General features: G+C 36.5%; 1 protein-coding gene across 6 annotated transcripts in view; it reads right to left on the bottom strand.

Moving 5' to 3' along the window:
* The window catches only part of ZCCHC7 (zinc finger CCHC-type containing 7), a 280,220-nt gene that overhangs the window by 86,535 nt on the left and 176,226 nt on the right, over positions 1 to 17,459 (bottom strand). For all 6 annotated transcript variants that reach the window (XR_009051465.1, XR_009051466.1, XR_009051464.1 and 3 more), the window contains exons 3-5: positions 5,607 to 5,650; positions 3,764 to 3,889; positions 2,669 to 2,839 (exon numbers count right to left, since the gene is read on the bottom strand). Coding sequence is in view for 3 of the 6 variants with exons in the window: in XM_057723552.1 (XP_057579535.1) it covers positions 2,669 to 2,839; positions 3,764 to 3,889; positions 5,607 to 5,650 (341 nt within the window). In the remaining 3 variants the exon portion in view is untranslated. The remainder of the gene's footprint in view (positions 1 to 2,668; positions 2,840 to 3,763; positions 3,890 to 5,606; positions 5,651 to 17,459) is intronic.

The following is a 17,459-nucleotide window of genomic DNA, read 5'->3' on the forward strand; positions in this document are numbered from 1 at the left end:
AAATACTTTTATATAGTAGTTAACAAATGAAGAGCTTTCCAAGCAGAGTTCAGGAGTCATTATAGCAAGAATATAAATACCACTCATGAGTTTTCATTACTAATTCTCTTTGCACACTTAACTGGTACTTTGGCATTACAGAGATCCTGCTGTGGCTATAGGGATATATAAAGTAAAAATGGAAGTTTCTTGATCTCCTTAATTTATAAGAGGTTAGGACATCTATCATTACCCAGAGCTTCATAAATCCCAGTAGGTGAGAAGATGAAAATGACAAAGAACGGTGGAGAACAGTATTGTCAGAGGGTTTTAGCCTTAAATAATTCAAAGACATCTACACAAAGAAAGAGGAGATATGATTTAGAAGCAGTCATGGCAGGTGAGAAAGAGGTGGATCCTAATCAACCTAATTCAGAGATATGTGGGTCAAGAAAGAATGAGCAGCAAGCACTTGAGACGGTTGCAGGGGAAACAATATTTTCTGTTCAGGGCCAGGTTTCAAGACAGATTTAAAGCATGTGTGGGACTAGCTGAATAGTTCCAGCAACCTGGGGCCGTAATGAAACTGCTTCCAAGTGAATCCTCATGAAGAGCTTCTGGGATGGTAGAAGGACTTTAAGTTTCTTCAGAAGGGGTCAGTGGAGCCCAGGAATCCTATACCAGTTGGGCAGGCTGAGAAAAGAGCAATTTGTGTCCAGACCTTTCACCATGTAATTAAAAAAAAAAAAAAACCACCCAATGGTAGATCTTGGTAAATTTAGGGGAAAGGGTAATGCCTTCTTTGAAGTCAGCCACAGTCTTATCCTATCTTAAAAACTTATACTCACCAGGGTTATTAATCCTCAAGGCCATTTCAGATAAAGAGTTTAACATACATTAGAGACCAAAATTAAGAAGTTAAGCAGAATGAGCTATAGATTTAATTCACAGCTAATTACATAACCTTTAAGAAACCATTCTTAACTGTTCTGTACTATAGTTTCTTATTTAAAAAAAACTGCTCATGATAATGTCTGAGCCTCTTCTGTTATCACAGGCAAAGTACACCATCATCTGTAAGAGCTCTTTGGAAGAAAGAAGTTAAAGAATATGCTTTTAAACCTAACTGCCAAACTAGAAAATCCTTCTAAGAAATTATAATTGACAACTTAATGCAAAGAACAAAAGAATAAAACTAAGACAACTTAGAATTTACTATTTTTAAGACAATAAATATTGAAACGTAAGTTTAAACTACTTTGGAATGAAATGACAACTTCTATCTCTACACCTTGTCCTGAGACTCATATTCAACCTCATTAGGGGCCGAAGAAATAAAAATTGAGATGGTAAAATATCATTTTCTCCTCATCTGATCAGCCAAAAATTTTAGACTGATTACAGCTAGGGTTGAGAGTACTCTTAAACATTGCTAGCAGGTGGACACATTGGTATAATCTTTTAGAACAATTTGACAATATTTATCCAGACATAAATGTACATATCCTTTAATTACACAATTTCATTTAGAATATGACTTACTGAAATACTCTTACATGCATGCAGATATATAAGAAGATGTTTATAGCAGCATTGTTTGCTTTAAAAAAAAATGGGTAACAGCATAAATGTAAATGTATTGGTAGAGAAATGGCTGGGTAAATTGGTAAAAAATGGAACAAAAGTTAGCCATAATGATCCAATTTTTATTTGTTTATAAAGATCCTTTAAAAATTATAATCAATAATTGTTACATTATTTACACAAGAAACACATACACCAAACATTCACATTCTAGTTTGTCTTAATCTGAAATTCATCCCAACAGAAAGTTATATTAGTTTTTTAAGCAAAAGGCTCTAGGTATAATTCAATATAAGCAAAATTTAAAAAATATTTGTGCTTCGTATCATGTCTTTGGGAAGCACAAATTAAAGAGAAAAGACTCTTACTTTTTTTTTTAGATACTTACTTCTATAGCCCTTCTGGTTGAAATTGTGACTAAAAGCCCACAGACATTTACAATAGGATGTAAAATGATGTCTAAAATTACAATGTGCTAAAATTTAATGTAGTACAAGTAACTGAAATGTCTTCTAAGTTACTTTTGTCTTTTTAAATCTAAAGAAAGATCTAAGCTAAGCAGATTTAAAGTACTGGTGGCTTGTTTTTTTTTGCATGAGACTATTATGCCACCAAGAGCCACCAATAAGCAGGATCAAACCAGGCTTCATATAGACTTCTGTATACAACTGTTAAGTGTTTATATATATATTCATCCAACTATGAATGAATAGGTACACAAATTTTACATGTTATTTATTATTGGGTTGGCCAAAAAGTTCATTTGGGTTTTTCCATAACATCTTACAGAAAAACCCAAACAAACTTTTTGGCCAATCCAATACATACCTCTTTAATTCCAACCTTTACTTTGGCAAGCACATTGAGCCAAAGAGGCTGTCACAGGTTTACAGTATTTGTTGATGCTGCCTCCTGATGAACCCATTCAGTAGGATCCCTATCCTTAGATATTAGAGCACTGATTTACATGATCAGTGGCCAAAGGGACATGACTATCATTATACACAGTGCAGAGTAAACATTTTTTTAAGTAGGCTGGCAGACGGTTACAAATTGGCACAATGCCCCCAAAGCCCGACATGTTAGTTATATGCAGGATACTCACATCCGCATAGTGGCCTATCATATCACATCGGTCACACCGTTTTCTCCAGGAAGGTCTTTCAAGACATCTGTGGGTGGAAGACATAGGCAAAGAACAGTCTAAGCAAAAGCGAGCCGGACAGGCATACTGGAGGTGTCCTCTCTCGGAGCAGAGGCAGCAGGCGCGGACTTTCTATATGGCAGACAAACAGAAAATCTCTTTAGCAAAATACTTCAGTCTCAAATACAATACTTCTTTTTCAGTATAATTCCATAAAAAGTTATTTCCAATGTGGGAACCCAATGAAGGTCAAATCTTGAGCATAATTGTAAAATCAAACAAAATGTCTGAAATCAGAGCTTTAACAAAACCACCTGTATCCTGTGGTTGCCAAAAAGGCTTAGTCTCCATGTACTATCATCTGGTATCTATTTCTTATATGCTTTGTCTTGTAGAACACTGACAAAGTAGAATGTGTCTGAGAGGGAAAGTAGGATGATGAGGATCTGGAAGCTAAGTCATAGGTACAGATACAGAAAGGCTGCTTTGCCTGAAGACGCAAAGGCAAAGGGGAAATGAGAGCCACCTCAAATATTTGAAAGACAAGCATTTGAAAGAGGGAGTACGTAAGGGAAGGAATATCTGTGAAGGGCTTACTAGTGTCAAGAAATGTCTAAGAGTTCTGTGTTATTTCAAAGGTTGATGTGTCTAACATAATTTACATCAATAAACATTTACAAATGCCTAAAATTATACTTTTCTAACAATGAAAATTATCCCACAATGAAACAAGCCGTGTCATAAAGCAGAAGGTTTAGAAGTGAAATGTGTCTCAGAAATCAATCTGATTCAATCTTCTCATTTTATAGAAAAGAAAAGAGAAGCATAAAAGGTGAAATGATTTGCCTGAGTACAACTACTAATGGGATGCTGAAATTGATTCTGGCTATTGATTTATTGTTCTTTACTACTACTCGAGGCTGTGACCTACATGAACACGTAACACGAAATTTAACATATATATTAGGTAACATTTGAATTCTACGGTTATAAGCGTCCAAACCCTAAGATTTTGATTTTAACAACGTGGAAAGAAACACTACATATTTCACATACTTGTGGAAAGGGGCAGTTTTTTGACAAATGGCCACATTTGTCACAATTTCTACAGGTAACATTTTTGTTGGCAGAATAGTATCGGTGGGTCCATCTTCCAGATGATCTTTTATTACCTATCTGTGCCTAAGGGGGAAAAAAGATCAAGAATTAAAATTATTTCACTCTGTTCAAGAGAATTAACAGTCATAATCTGTTCAATTTAGAACCTAGCAAGAGGGAACTTTGTGTTCTTAAAAGGAGTTAGAAAAACTTAAAAGGGATGCCATGGAGACAGCTCTACTTTTTATCTGTCCATCTCCCCTATTCTTTTACATTTCTCTATATGGTTCCATTTTTTTTTTTTTTTTTTGGCACACGGGCTTAGTTGCTCCGCGGCATGTGGGATCTTCCTGGAGCAGGGATCAAACTCATGTCCTCTGCATTGGCAGGCAGATTCCCAACCACTGCGCCACCTAGGAAGCCCCGTTCCATTTTTTTTTTAATAAATTTATTTAATTTGTTTATTGGCTGTGTTGGGTCTTCATTGCTGCATACAGGCTTTCTCTAGTTGTGGTGAGCAGGGGCTACTCTTCATTGTGGTACATGGGCTCCATATTGCAGTGGCTTCTCTTGTGGAGCATGGGGCTCTAGGTGCGAGGACTTCAGTAGTTGCAGCACATGGGCTCAACAGTTGTGGTTCACGGGCTCTAGAATGCAAGCTCAATAGTTGCAGCACATGGGCTCAGCTGCTCTGCGACATGTGGTATCTTCCCAGAGCAGGGCTCAAACCCATGTCCCCAGCATTGGCACGCGAATTCCCAACCACTGCGCCACCTAGGAAGTCCCTCCATTTCTTTTTTATCTTTCTCTACTTATGGTTCAGGTCTAGTAGGGGCACTGAAATGCATCATTTAGACATTCCAGTGGCATTCAGAGTCAAAGATATTGCTGATATATATCTGAATGTATACCATATTTTTCTGAATGAGAAGCTTGCTTAAATTTTTAGTTAGGGGTTGGTGTTTTTTATGATTCTGTTCTTTGCAAACTTATAAAACCACATAGCTACCAAACATTCCTTCTTTTGAACAGCCCAGGGTTACTGCCTACAAACTGGATTTTAATTTCTAAGAGAGAAGGAGATAATTTCCTTCCCCCAGATTCTGTTTAAGATCCACTCTGCCTACACTGATCCAGTTCTAGCTTCCCATATTCTAGCCAAAATCCGGTATCTTGCAAGATAATATTAGCAAAGCATATCATACAGACTATCTAAAGAGGAACACCTAAATGCCAACCATGCTTTTATTTTGTTTGGTACAATTCCATCTTTGAAAAAAACTTTCATCTTTTACTTGTTATTCTGCTGAATTGGCCAAGTAGGCCTCAAAAGGAGACACAATCTATCTCTTAACACTTTCCCTATACCAAGTTGTAAAATTATTCTCTTTTCTAGCCAGCTGTCACAATTTAAGGCTAATAATTGACAAAGACAAACACCTGCCACATCCTAAATATAGACTAACCATTTCCTTACACTGAAGAAGCAGTTATTTCCGGTGTTGATCTTTAGTTGTACCAGGCAAAATGGGCTGAGAGGACTCGCCACATAGCAGAAACAAAAGGGAAAGGGGACTAAATCATTATAGCTATTAACTGACTGACAAAAATCAAGGCTGAATTATGCTTCTGAAACATTCAATCACCCATAGACTAAAATTAAACTTTTTCTTACAAGATACTTGGACTGTTGCTACTTTTAAAAAGCTTATTAAGTCATCATAATGAAGTGAAAGTAAACTACGCATCAAAGGAAATTACTAATCTATTATTCATAACTTCAAAAATGTTTTGATTTTACCTCAACGTCTTTGTCACTGATGAACCAGCTTACATCATCTTCTCCTACAAAACAAATAAAATGTTACTCAATCTTGACACCTTTAAAGCATTTGACTGATAATAAATTATTCAATTTGTTAGTACTGAAAGTGAACCCCAAAAGTGTAGTGAGAAATGTGAATCCCTTAACATCTTATCTTGACACTGTTATTACTTGTGTGGCTCTGAACAAATATTTAATCTCAGTTTCCTACTGTGAAATGGGAATAATAGTATTTTCCTTGTATACCTAAAAAATATTGTGTGAATCAAATGAGATACGTGAAAATGCTTTGAAAACCATCAAACTATAAACAAATATTTAAAAAAAAAATCACTGAAGAGACCAAAAACCCAACAGCAGGTGCAGAAAGAAATCTTATCTGAACTTCCCTTATCTGACTAAAAGTCTGCTTTGTGAGTCAGCTGCACAGCCTCTCTCCCCAACCCAGAAGTCTCTAGCCAGGAAAGTCACTGACTTGGGCACCAGGACATCCCCCTAAAATCGTGTAAACAAGCACATCAAAACATTCTATCCTCTGAAGCCCTAAATCCTCCCTTTTGTTAAGTTGGTTTACAAACCTTAACCTTTGGCTATGTAGTGAGTTACTCATTACTACTGAGTGCATCTCCTGTTACTCTCTCTGTTGTCAGTTAATTCGCAGGCTTCCCACCATTCAGACCCAAGTGGGTAGAAGAAAGATTTTTCCTTCCAATATCAGTATTAGCTGGGTCAACCAGCTTCTCATTGTAGTTGACTTGCATTATAACATTTTTAAAAGTTGGACTCTGAATACTATCTCATGATTAGAGGTAGGAACTTAGCACTGTATTTTATATCAAAAATAGTCAAATAAAAGAGCAAAACAGGAGGCCAAATATCCAGAAGAGATGGATTGATCTAAAAATACAACTGTAAAAACTTAGGGGGGTGGGGAGCCCTACATTTTTCTTTATCAGCTGTTCTTGCACTGCCCCTGTACAAACCTGCAAATGGCTGCTATTCCCTTGGTTCACCCATGGCCAAGGAGGAAGGGACGTATGACTAATGCAGAAGTTAAGGTGTCAACAAAAGACTGAAAGATTTTTTTCTTCCCCCAAAGCAAAGTTAAGATTTCCTCCTTCCTCCTATCTACTCCTCTTCTCTATCTCAAAAACACAAATTGAGTTTGACTCTTCTTTGAAAGGAATTCTGAAGAGACATGAAGTAATCTACATTTCCCCAGGCCTACCAGGAGTAAGTGTCTAGAGATATATTTTAAAATAAAATACTTTTACTAAGAAAACCAAGAGGCTGCTTTACAAAAAGACCAATCCATAGGAGAGCAGAGATGCTGTGCTGATGATTATTTCCTTTGTAAAATTCAGAGGCTGCATCCATATACTGAGAGAGGAGAATACATTAAATAGCAGCAGCTTCTATTCCTTCATCATCACCATCCATGCCATTATTCTTTCATTCAAAGGATTCATCTAAGGAGCATGCTTTGCTGTAACATTCAAAGCTGCTTTTGTACTTCAATGTCCTTCATCATTAAAACTCAAAATGACCACTTAAAATCACTTTAATTATAAAACTGACAATACTGTCCTTAAAAAAATGAAATCCCAAACGAAGGAAATGCAAATAGCAACTGTTACCACCCCCAATCTCCAATAAATTTACACATGAAAGGAGAATATTGAAAAAAGGAAGGTTTAATAGGGAGATCAGCTCCATTTAGATTGTTTTAACATACCTGTGGAATTCAACAATATTCTAGATTACATACTAACTCCTCAACAAGCTACAGTATATCCTTATTACAGAAAATTTGTCAGCAGGTACATAAAACAGGCTTCTATTGCAAATGAAATCAGACTTCTCGGTGGTAAATGAAGTAAAGACATCATGAGGAACATATAAGTCAACTCTTGGCTCTACTCATGGGTCAGTTTTGGTTCTACCCTAGTAATGACAGCAGACTCTTATACCTATCCTGTTTGCTCCTTAACTTCAAATCCCAACCTAATGGAAGCTTTGTCTAAGAGCAATTCATTAGAACTTCTACAGGCAGTCAATTCTCCACTTTGTTAAATTTCTGGTACGGGACTTATCAGAAACATGGGTTCCAGACTTAACCTTATCTCTTATTTGCTGTGTGGCATCAGGCAGGTTATTTACCCTCTCTAGGTCTGTTTAGTAATGGGTTGGATTAAGTGGTACCCATGGTACCTTCTAGCACTAAGTTTCTATGATTCTATCAAGTCTTCATTTATTACTGGAATCAAATACATTGTTACTTAGTGTATATTACCTAAACCCTTCAGGTCTTTGCAACCAACACAGAGCATCTTGCCTTAAAGACAACTTACCACAGGGCCCAGGAGCACCCATCTTCTATGGGTGTACCACCCAGCGCCATAGAATATAAAATGGGATTGCCGTAAAGTGTAAAATTAGGACTGCCCTAAAGATGCCTACTATCAACTCTTACCTGCTTTATAGCCTTGTCTTGCTAAGATCCAGGACTATGATTCTTTTCAGACTTTAGAACTGTAATCAAAGCAATAGCTGATAATTCTGTCTTTGCATTAAATTAGCTCAGTTTAACAAACATATATTGAAAGGTTACAATAAGCAAGGTGCTATAGGGTAAACAAAAATGAATAAGAACTTATAACCTAGTCAAACACAAACAGATAAAAAGAAAAGGAATAAGAGAGGACCAAAACAAGATGCTATGGTAAATTCAGAGGAAGAACAGACGTCTGAATTTAAGGGAGAAAGGGGAAAAGTTACAGAAGGCTGTGCCATAAAGAAAACTGTACTGAGGTATAATTTACATATTATAAAATATACCCATGTAAAAAATACAGTATGATGCATTTTGAAAAATGTGCACACCTGTGAACCACCACAAAAATCAAATGTAGAACATTTCCATCATCGCAAAATGACACCTTGAGCATATTTGCAATCAATCCCCCAGCCGAGGCAACCACTGATTTGCTTTCTCTCACGACAGATTCATTTTGCCTGCTCTAGGACCACATATAAATAGAATCACATTATGTACCGTTTTGTATATGGCTTCTTTCACTCTGAATGTTTATAAAATTCATCCATGTTGTTAGGTAGTAGCAGTTTGTTCCTTTCTTATTGCTCAGCAGTATTCCACTGTGCGCCTACAACAATTTGTTTAGCTGCTCATCTCCTGGAGAACATTTAGGTTGTTTCCAGTTTTTCACGATTATAAATGAAGCAGCAATAACCACTGTAGTGAGAGTCCTTCTTCTTAACTGACATAAGTTTTCATTTCCCTTGGGAAAATAGCTAGCAGTAGAATTATTGGATATGGTATGTCTTCACCTTTATATGAAACTGGCAGATTTTCCCAAAGTGATTGTATTATTTTACATTCTCATCAGCATAGTATGAGAGTTCCAGTAGCTTCATAATCTCACCAATACTTGAAACTGTCAGTTTTGAATTAATTTATTTAAAAAAATTTTACTGGCGTATAGTTGATTTACAATGTTGTGTTAGTTTCTGCTGTACAGCAGAGTGAATCAGTTATACATAAACATATTTCATCCTTTTTAAGATTCTTTTCCCTTATACGTCATTACAGAGTACAGAGTAGAGTTCCCTGTGCTATACAGTAGGTCCTTATTAGTTATCTATTTTATATACAATAGTGTGTATATGTCAATCCCAATCTCCTGGTTTATCCCTGGCTCCCTTTTCCCCCCTGGTAACCATGAGTTTGTTTTCTACACCTATGAATCTATTTCTGATTTGTAACTTCATTTATACCATTTTTTAAGATTCCACATTTAAGCAATATCTATGACATCTGTCTCTGACTTACTTTACTTTGTATGATAACCTCTAGGTCTGCTTATGTCACTGCAAATGGCATTATTTCATTCTTTTTTTATGGCTGAGTAATATTCCATTGTATACATGTACCACATCTTCTTATCCATTCATCTGTCGATGGACATTTAGGCTGCTTCCATGTCTTGGCTATTGCAAACAATGTTGCAATGAATACTGGGGTTCATGTATTCTTCCGAATTATGGTTTTCTCTAGATATATGCCCAGGAGTGGGACTGCTGGATCATATGGTAGTTCTCTTTTTAGTTTCCTTAAGGAAACTCCATACTGTTCTCCACAGTGGTTGTACCAATTTTGGAATTGTCAGTCTTTTAAATTTTAACCTTAGAATAAGTGTGAAGCAGCATTCATAACAATTTTAATGGGCACTACTCTGATGAATACTGTGAGTAAGGGCAGTTTTATTGCCTCCTTTCCAATTGGTATGCCTTTTCTTTTTCTTACCTCGCTGCATTATACAGGACCTCCATTATGATACTCAATATTAGTGGATAGCAGATAATCTTTGCTTTGTTCCTAATTTTAGGGAAAAATATATTTAGTTTTTCCACAATTAAGTATACTGTTTGCTGTAGATTTTTTGTAACAGGCTGAGGAAATTCCTTTCTATTCCTTGTTTCCTGAGTTCTTAATATGAATGTGTGTTGAATTTTAACAAGTGCCTTTTCTGCATCAACTGAGACAGCCCATGGTTTTTCCTCTCTCTTTCTCTTAATACGGTGAATTTCAGTGATTTCATTTTCAAATGTTAAACCAACCTTGTATTCTGGGATTAACGCTGCTTGGTTAGGATGTATTATTCTTTAAAATATATTGCAGAATTCAATTTGCTATTACTTTATTAAGAATTTTTGGGGACTTCCCTGGGGGTGCAGTGGTTAAGAATCTGCCTACCAATGCAGGGGACATGGGTTAGAGCCCTGGTCCAGGAAGATCCCACATGCCACGGAGCAACTAAGCCCATGCACCACAACTACTGATGTGCTCTAGAGCCCATGAGCCACAATTATTGAGCCCACATGCCACAACTACTGAAGCCCATGTGCCTAGAGCCTGTGCTCCACAACAAGAGAAGCCACCACAATGAGAAGCCCACGCAGCCCCCGCTCACTCACTGCAACAAGAGAAAGCCTGTGGGCAGCAACAAAGACCCAATGCAGCTGATAAATTAATTTAAAAAAAAAAAAGAATTTTTACATCTGTGTTTGTGAAGGATATTGATTTATACTTTTCTTATAATGTCACTGTCTGGTTTTGATATTGGTGTAAAGCTGGCCTCACAAGAGTTCGGAAGTGTTGGGAAGAGTTTGTGTTGGACTGCTATTACTTCTTCCTTAAATATCTGATAGAATTCACCAGTGAAATCTTCTAGGTTGGAGTTTTCCTTGTTTTTGGGCCAAGAATTTTGCTTGTAGGAAAGTTTTAAAATAGTAATTCTATTTTTTTTTTAGTAGATATGGAGTTATTCACATTTTCTATTTCTTCTTGGGCCAGTTTTGATAATTTGTGACTTTCAAAGAATTTGTCTATTACTTCTAAATTGTTGAAATTATTGGCATAAAGTTGTCCATAATAGTCTCTTATTCTTTTCCTTTGAGTAATCTCACTTGTACTTATGCCCATCCAATAAATTTTTAATCTCATGTATTTCAGTTCTAGAAGTTTCATTTGCTTCTTTTTTATACCTTTCTTTCTCTTATTGTATTTCTCTCTTCCTTTAAATTTCAAAGTACGTTTTTAACAGCTGTTTTAAAGTCCCTGCTGCTAATTTCATATTCTCTGTCATTTCTAGGTTTGTATAATTTGATTGATTTTTCTCCTGGTTATGACATTTTCCTGCTTTTTTGAATGCCTAGTAATCTTTCCCCCCTTGGATGCTACTAAGGTACACTGTTGAATGCCTTAATATTGTTTTCTTTAAAAAGTGTGAGTCTTTGTTTTGACAAGCAGTTAAATAACCTCCAGATCAGCTGACCCTTTTGAGACTTACAGCTTTGCTAAAGTAGGTCCAGAGTAGCCTTTACTTAGGGTTAATTAAGCCCTACTACTAAGATGTTATCTTCTGGGGTCTCTATTGAACGTCTTGGGTGTTTAACACTGTCTCTCCAATCTGGCAAGTAAGAACTCAGGTAAGGAATAGTTTGGCTTCCAAGAGGATTCTGTCCAAGTCTAGTGGAGTTCTGCCCCATTCATGAGCAGAGAGGAACTCAGTATCCTTGGTATTCATGGGTACCCTCCTACACAGATTTCTGGGAGATATTTCCTTCTTCAGCTCTCTCTCTCCAGTACTCTGCCCCCAAAATAGCACCTTCTTTAGCCTTTCTGAACTCTGATCTCTGTCTTCTCATCTTAGTGAGATGGCCATGTTGTGCCCAGGTTCCCTTTCTTAGCACCATGATGTAGCTTGATTGTAGGGTGCACCTCATTCACTTCCACATTCTCATTAATCATGGTCCAGTACTGCCTGTTGTTCAATGTCTGAAAATGTGCTAATTGATCTATAGTTAAGTCAATGCACTAAAGTTTTTCATTTCATTTTTTTTATTTCATATATTACATATTTTAGCTCTATAAGTTCCCTTTGGTTCTTTTTTTTTAATTAATTAACTTTATTGGCTGTGTTGGGTCTTCGTTGCTGCACATGGGCTTTCTCTAGTTGTGGCGAGTGGGGGCTACTCTTTGTTGTGGTGTGGGCTTCTCATTGTGGTGGCCTTTCTTGTTGCAGAGCACGGGCTCCAGGTGCATGGGCTTCAGTAGTTGCGGCACATGAGCTCAATAGTTGTGGCTCACAGGCTCTAAAGCGCAGGCTCAATAGTTGTGGCGCACGGGCTTAGTTGCTCCACGGCATGTGGTATCTTCCTGGGGCAGGGCTCAAACCCGTGTCCCCTGCATTGGCAGGTGGATTCTTACCCAGTGCGCCACCTAGGAAGTCCTGGTTCTTTTTTTATATCTTTCATTTCTCTTCTTATTATGCCTCTTTCCCTTTAAGCCTCTGTATATTTATAAGGTCTGGTTTAAAGTCTCTTGTCAGTAGGGCAAGTATGGTATAAGTTAACACAATGTGGCTGGAAGCAAACATCTAGAATAGGATTTTAACAGGTGTTGAAGGACACAAGTAAAAAGGAAAGGCACAAGCAACATAATGAAAGAGGTAAAAGAATACAGTAAACAATTCAGTTTGACTGGAATAAAGAGTGTGATAATTCCTTTACTAAGAATTTAAATATTATTAAATTATTAAAATATTACTACTTACAAGAAGCTTTTCACCTGAAACACATATGAGGACTTATTAATTAATATTAACTCTATTCTTCCAACTAAGAAATTTTCCATGTCCTTCCTCTTTCAGTTTAACTTAAAAAGTCTTGACTTCCTACTATGTGGAGCTCTCCAAGGAATAGTACATCAGGCCTATTTCTGCCAGAGTAGTACTCTTGAAAGCAGAGATAGTAAAACAGTATTACAGGGTGCTTTAGTTAACACTATGCAACAGAGTATTTCCTGTCTTTTGAAACAACCTTCAAAACAAAACAGCAAATCCCAAAGAAAAGTAAATCTATAACCTTACACATTTTATACATTTTCTCCTACTTCTGGAACCATTCTGCTATCTTTATTCCTCCCTCCCTCCCTTCCCTCCTTCCTTCTCTCTCTCTTTCTCTCATGCATAAAGATAAACATCTTTCATATTTATATGGTGATGGTGACTCACAGTCTATAAATTGTTTTAAATAAATATTTTATCTTCAGAACAATCCTGTATTGTTACACAAATGTTCATTTTTAAAATGTGTGTGCTTTCTACAAAAAATGGCAATCGTTGCATTTATGAAACATAGTGCCAAGGTAGCACTATAATATTAAGACTTAACCCATAAGACTGCACTCAGTTTTCAAAGGATCTAAGGAAGAATTTGGGGTAGATTTCTGAGGAGTAAAGCCAGTTCATGCTCTGCTTCAATTATACTTAGTCTGCCTAAATTCTGGTGGGTGGGAATAGGTGAAGATCATTTCTTTGCTGAGAAAGCAGCCACAACTATAGAACTGGTTCTCTCTACCTTTGGGGATAACTTGACAGAAAGTAGGAGCTGGTAAAATATTTTTCCAAAGATCACCAAAGATTATAGAAGATTTCAGTTCAGCATACCCAGTTGGTTATTTTCAGTGAGGGAGCCAGGAACTAAGAAGAATCTTTTCCTGAGCCTAATAGCCTATAGCCCCTTCTTATACGGAAGCCAGAGGTGCCTTACGTTTTCTAAATATCCTAATTTCTAACATCTAAAATTTTAAGTCTCATTACATTTCAGTGAAAACGTGTATGTTTATGACTTTCTCTGCATACAACAGACTTGAATTTAATATTCAGCAAAGTATATATAAAAACTTACTTTGCCACTACTAATTATTTAAGAACGTAAATGCAACTTTCTCCAAAGTGTAAAATGTTTTCATTTAATGTAGTGTCAAGTTAATTTTCAACAAATATTTATTGTAAATTTCTCATGTAAAAGACACTGTAGGAGACAGAAAGATGACTAAGACGTGGTGCTTGCCCTTAAGGAACTAATCATATAGTAGAGTAGTATGTAATACCTTTGGGCTAAAGAATCTGAAAAGCATTACTCTGAAGTAAATAACCATGATAGTCTCATTTTTAAAAAATAGGATAATTTAATTAACATCAAGTTTTTAAAAAGATTGAAAGTCTTCTATTATTTGGGGTATGGGTTATTTAACAAGAAATACTGAATTCTACCAATGATCAATTAACTGATGCTATATCACCAAAACAGCCTTCAAACAATATTAAGTATGTAAATTCTCTAGCAACCGTTTTCTCTCCAAATAATCTGTGAGTCTATAGACAGGTTCACAGATGGGGATGGGGAAAATACCTGGAATCCCTAAGGAACCAAGATTTTGGGCCTTCTCAATACCTTTTCTCTCACTTGCAGTATATAGCCAAAACTCTGACTCATATGACATGGCATTCTTTCACTACGTTAAAACACACCGAGGGACTTCCCTGGTGGTCCAGTGGTTAAGACTCAATGATTCCACTGCAGGGGGTGCAGGTTCAATTCCTGGTCAGGGAACTAAGATCCTACATGCCTCGCAGCACAGCCAACCCCCACCCCCCCGCCAAAACCATAAACAAAAAACAAAAACAAACAAAAAGCAAAAAAAAAAAGTATACTGAAATGGTCAAAACCCCACACAAAACATAAAGAAGATAAACTGAGGTTAAATAATTTGGGAGTTATAGCATAAAACACAAATCAACAATATTACATTTCTAAATGTATTGCCCACACTCCCTTTTTACATACCTAATATTTTAAACTAAAAGGTCCTATTGTTTGTAATTTAACACTTTCAGTGCTTTCCCTCCTCTATACTTTTGGTCATTTTACTCCCTTGATCTTCAACACCATCTCCCTCTACCCAATTTTCCAAACTCAGTCCAATTTCCAAGTTATAAATTCTTTTTTCTTTCTTCCTTTTTTTTTGTTTTATCCCCTGCAGGGTTGCTTTTCCTTTCAGAGGCTGGGGAAGAAACCCATTTCCTGACCTTTCCCAGCTTCTAGAAGCTGCCTTCACCTGTAAAGACAGCAGCAGCATTCTCTTTCTCTTTCTTTCCTTCCTTCTTTCTTTCTCTCTCTCTCTTTTTTCTTCCTCCCTCCCTCTCTCTCTTTCTTTCTTTGACTTGTGGGATCTTAGTTCCCCCACCAGGGATCAAACCTGGGCCCTTGGCAGTGAGGGTGCAGAGTTCTAACCATTGGACTCCCAGGAAGCCCCATGATTATAAATTCTGAATATTCTTTATGGCTCAGCTCTTATATTTAATGAGGGTATTGGTAATATTCAGTACTTTTCTCATTTGACCTCTGTGAGCAGTTAACAATTTCTTGGCTGACACAACAGGCTACTTTCCTAGTTCTTGTTCCCCTTCACAGTTTCTTCTTCCTTCACTGGCCACTTGGTATATTCCATTCTTTGCCCTCCTTCTCATTCTATGTTCTTTGTCCCAGGTTGTATCATACACACCCATTGAGAGAATCACCAAATCTGTATTTCCAGGCCCTATCTTTTCTTGAGCTCCTCATCTATGGGATATTAGGATTAGACATTTTACAGGTAACTCAAACATATAATCATAAAAATAAATTCTTTAACCTTCTCCCCATTCCTTGCTTTTCTCTCTTAAAAACAAAAAACCCTACTTCTCCTCTTTATATATTCTATCTCAATAACTTGTACCATACTTTATTTTCCAAATCAAAACCTCAACTCTTCCCTCTCACCTTTCACACAATTGCTCACCAAATCTATTCATAATAACCTCAATGCATCAGATTGACCCAGAGACACTTAATTTCTCACCTAGATTATTAAAATAATTTCTAACTATCTCTAGTACCACAACCCATTTTGCCTTCCTCTGTTACTGGAATAATGTTTTTCTTTTTCTTTTTTCCCCTTGGGTTTTTTTTTTTTTTTTTTTTTGGTTTTTTTTTTTTTTTCTTTAAGGTATAACTGATACACATATTAGTTTCAGGTGCATAACATAATGATTTGATATTTGTATATATTGTGAATGAAATAATGTTTCTAAAACAGGAATGTGAAAACATTCTTCCCTGAATGAGCCCCCAACACCTGCAGAATGAATGTAAAACTCCCCTGCATGCCACACAGTGCCTTCCAAGATTTGGCCCTTACCTATTTCTCTGGCTTCACGAACTTCCTGACTCCAATGCTCCAGCTATGCCTAATCATCTTCCCAATGTGTCCTCTTGTTCTCTGCAATTATGCTTATGCATGTATTCCCTGGAACACAAGCCAACCCCAATTTCAACCACTTGGAACTGGGACTTGGTCTTCAAATCTCGAATCACGTGTTACCTCAGCCATTGAAGTTGTCCCTGATAAGCCCTCAAAAGCAGAGATAATCACTTTCAACTTTGTAAATCCTGGATTTTAACCATGTCATTTCTATCTTTGTATCTTCCACACACCAAAGCATGATTGCTTAGTTATCATAAGGGCTCTTGTTTACTGAATGAATTACCTAAATAACATTTCCTCTTTTGAATTCATTCTGTAGAGTTATTTTCTCTCTCATTCATAGTCTAAAGCAGCTTATTTGTATCTCTCAGGCTATTGAGAACTTCTAAACTCTGTATTAAGAGCTATATTAATATTTTATTTCCCTCACAAAATCATAAGTTCTATCTATCCAGTTATTAGCATATCTTCCATACTCTGAATTACATTAAGAAAAAATTTAAAAGAAAAAGGAAAATAAAAAGGAAACATTCATATGCACACTATGTGAGTAAACACTGTTCTGAATTGGGGTACATTAGCCAATAGATAATTTTATAGATTGTTACTGTACATATAGAAGTTCAATAATATAATTCTCAATGGCTAAGGAAAAAAACTTGGAAATTCTTTAGTAAGCAACTCTAGAAACTAAAAAAGAACTTTAAAAAATCACTGTTATCGAATAAAATTACTTGGCAGACACAGGATCCACATGTAATATAAGATAATTGGACATTTATAGATGATCCTGCCTGTACCTAGCCAGTGTTTATGGATTAAAGATCACAGAGATGAAGCTGCAAGATATTTGTTATATCCTTTCCTGAGCCTAACTCCACTATACCAGATTTCCCCCTGGGATCTTCTCACTTTTAACAAGCAACTGAACCAGCCGCAAATGAAGTTACTATTCCCAACTTCATCAGTAGCATCTGTTATTTCAACGGAAACTTTTGAAACACACACAATGCCACATGCAAATCCCCTGAGGGCTGAGCCACTTTATTCACATGCATTCTCCTCAAACTGCTCTTTATTTCTGTCTTGGTTTTCTCTTATTTATACTTTTCCATCTAACAGTGGTCACAAAACCATTTCGTCATTAAATTTTTGCA

The sequence above is a fragment of the Hippopotamus amphibius genome, chromosome 2 (genome assembly GCF_030028045.1).
Source record: "Hippopotamus amphibius kiboko isolate mHipAmp2 chromosome 2, mHipAmp2.hap2, whole genome shotgun sequence".
In the NCBI taxonomy this organism is placed as follows: domain Eukaryota; kingdom Metazoa; phylum Chordata; class Mammalia; order Artiodactyla; family Hippopotamidae; genus Hippopotamus; species Hippopotamus amphibius.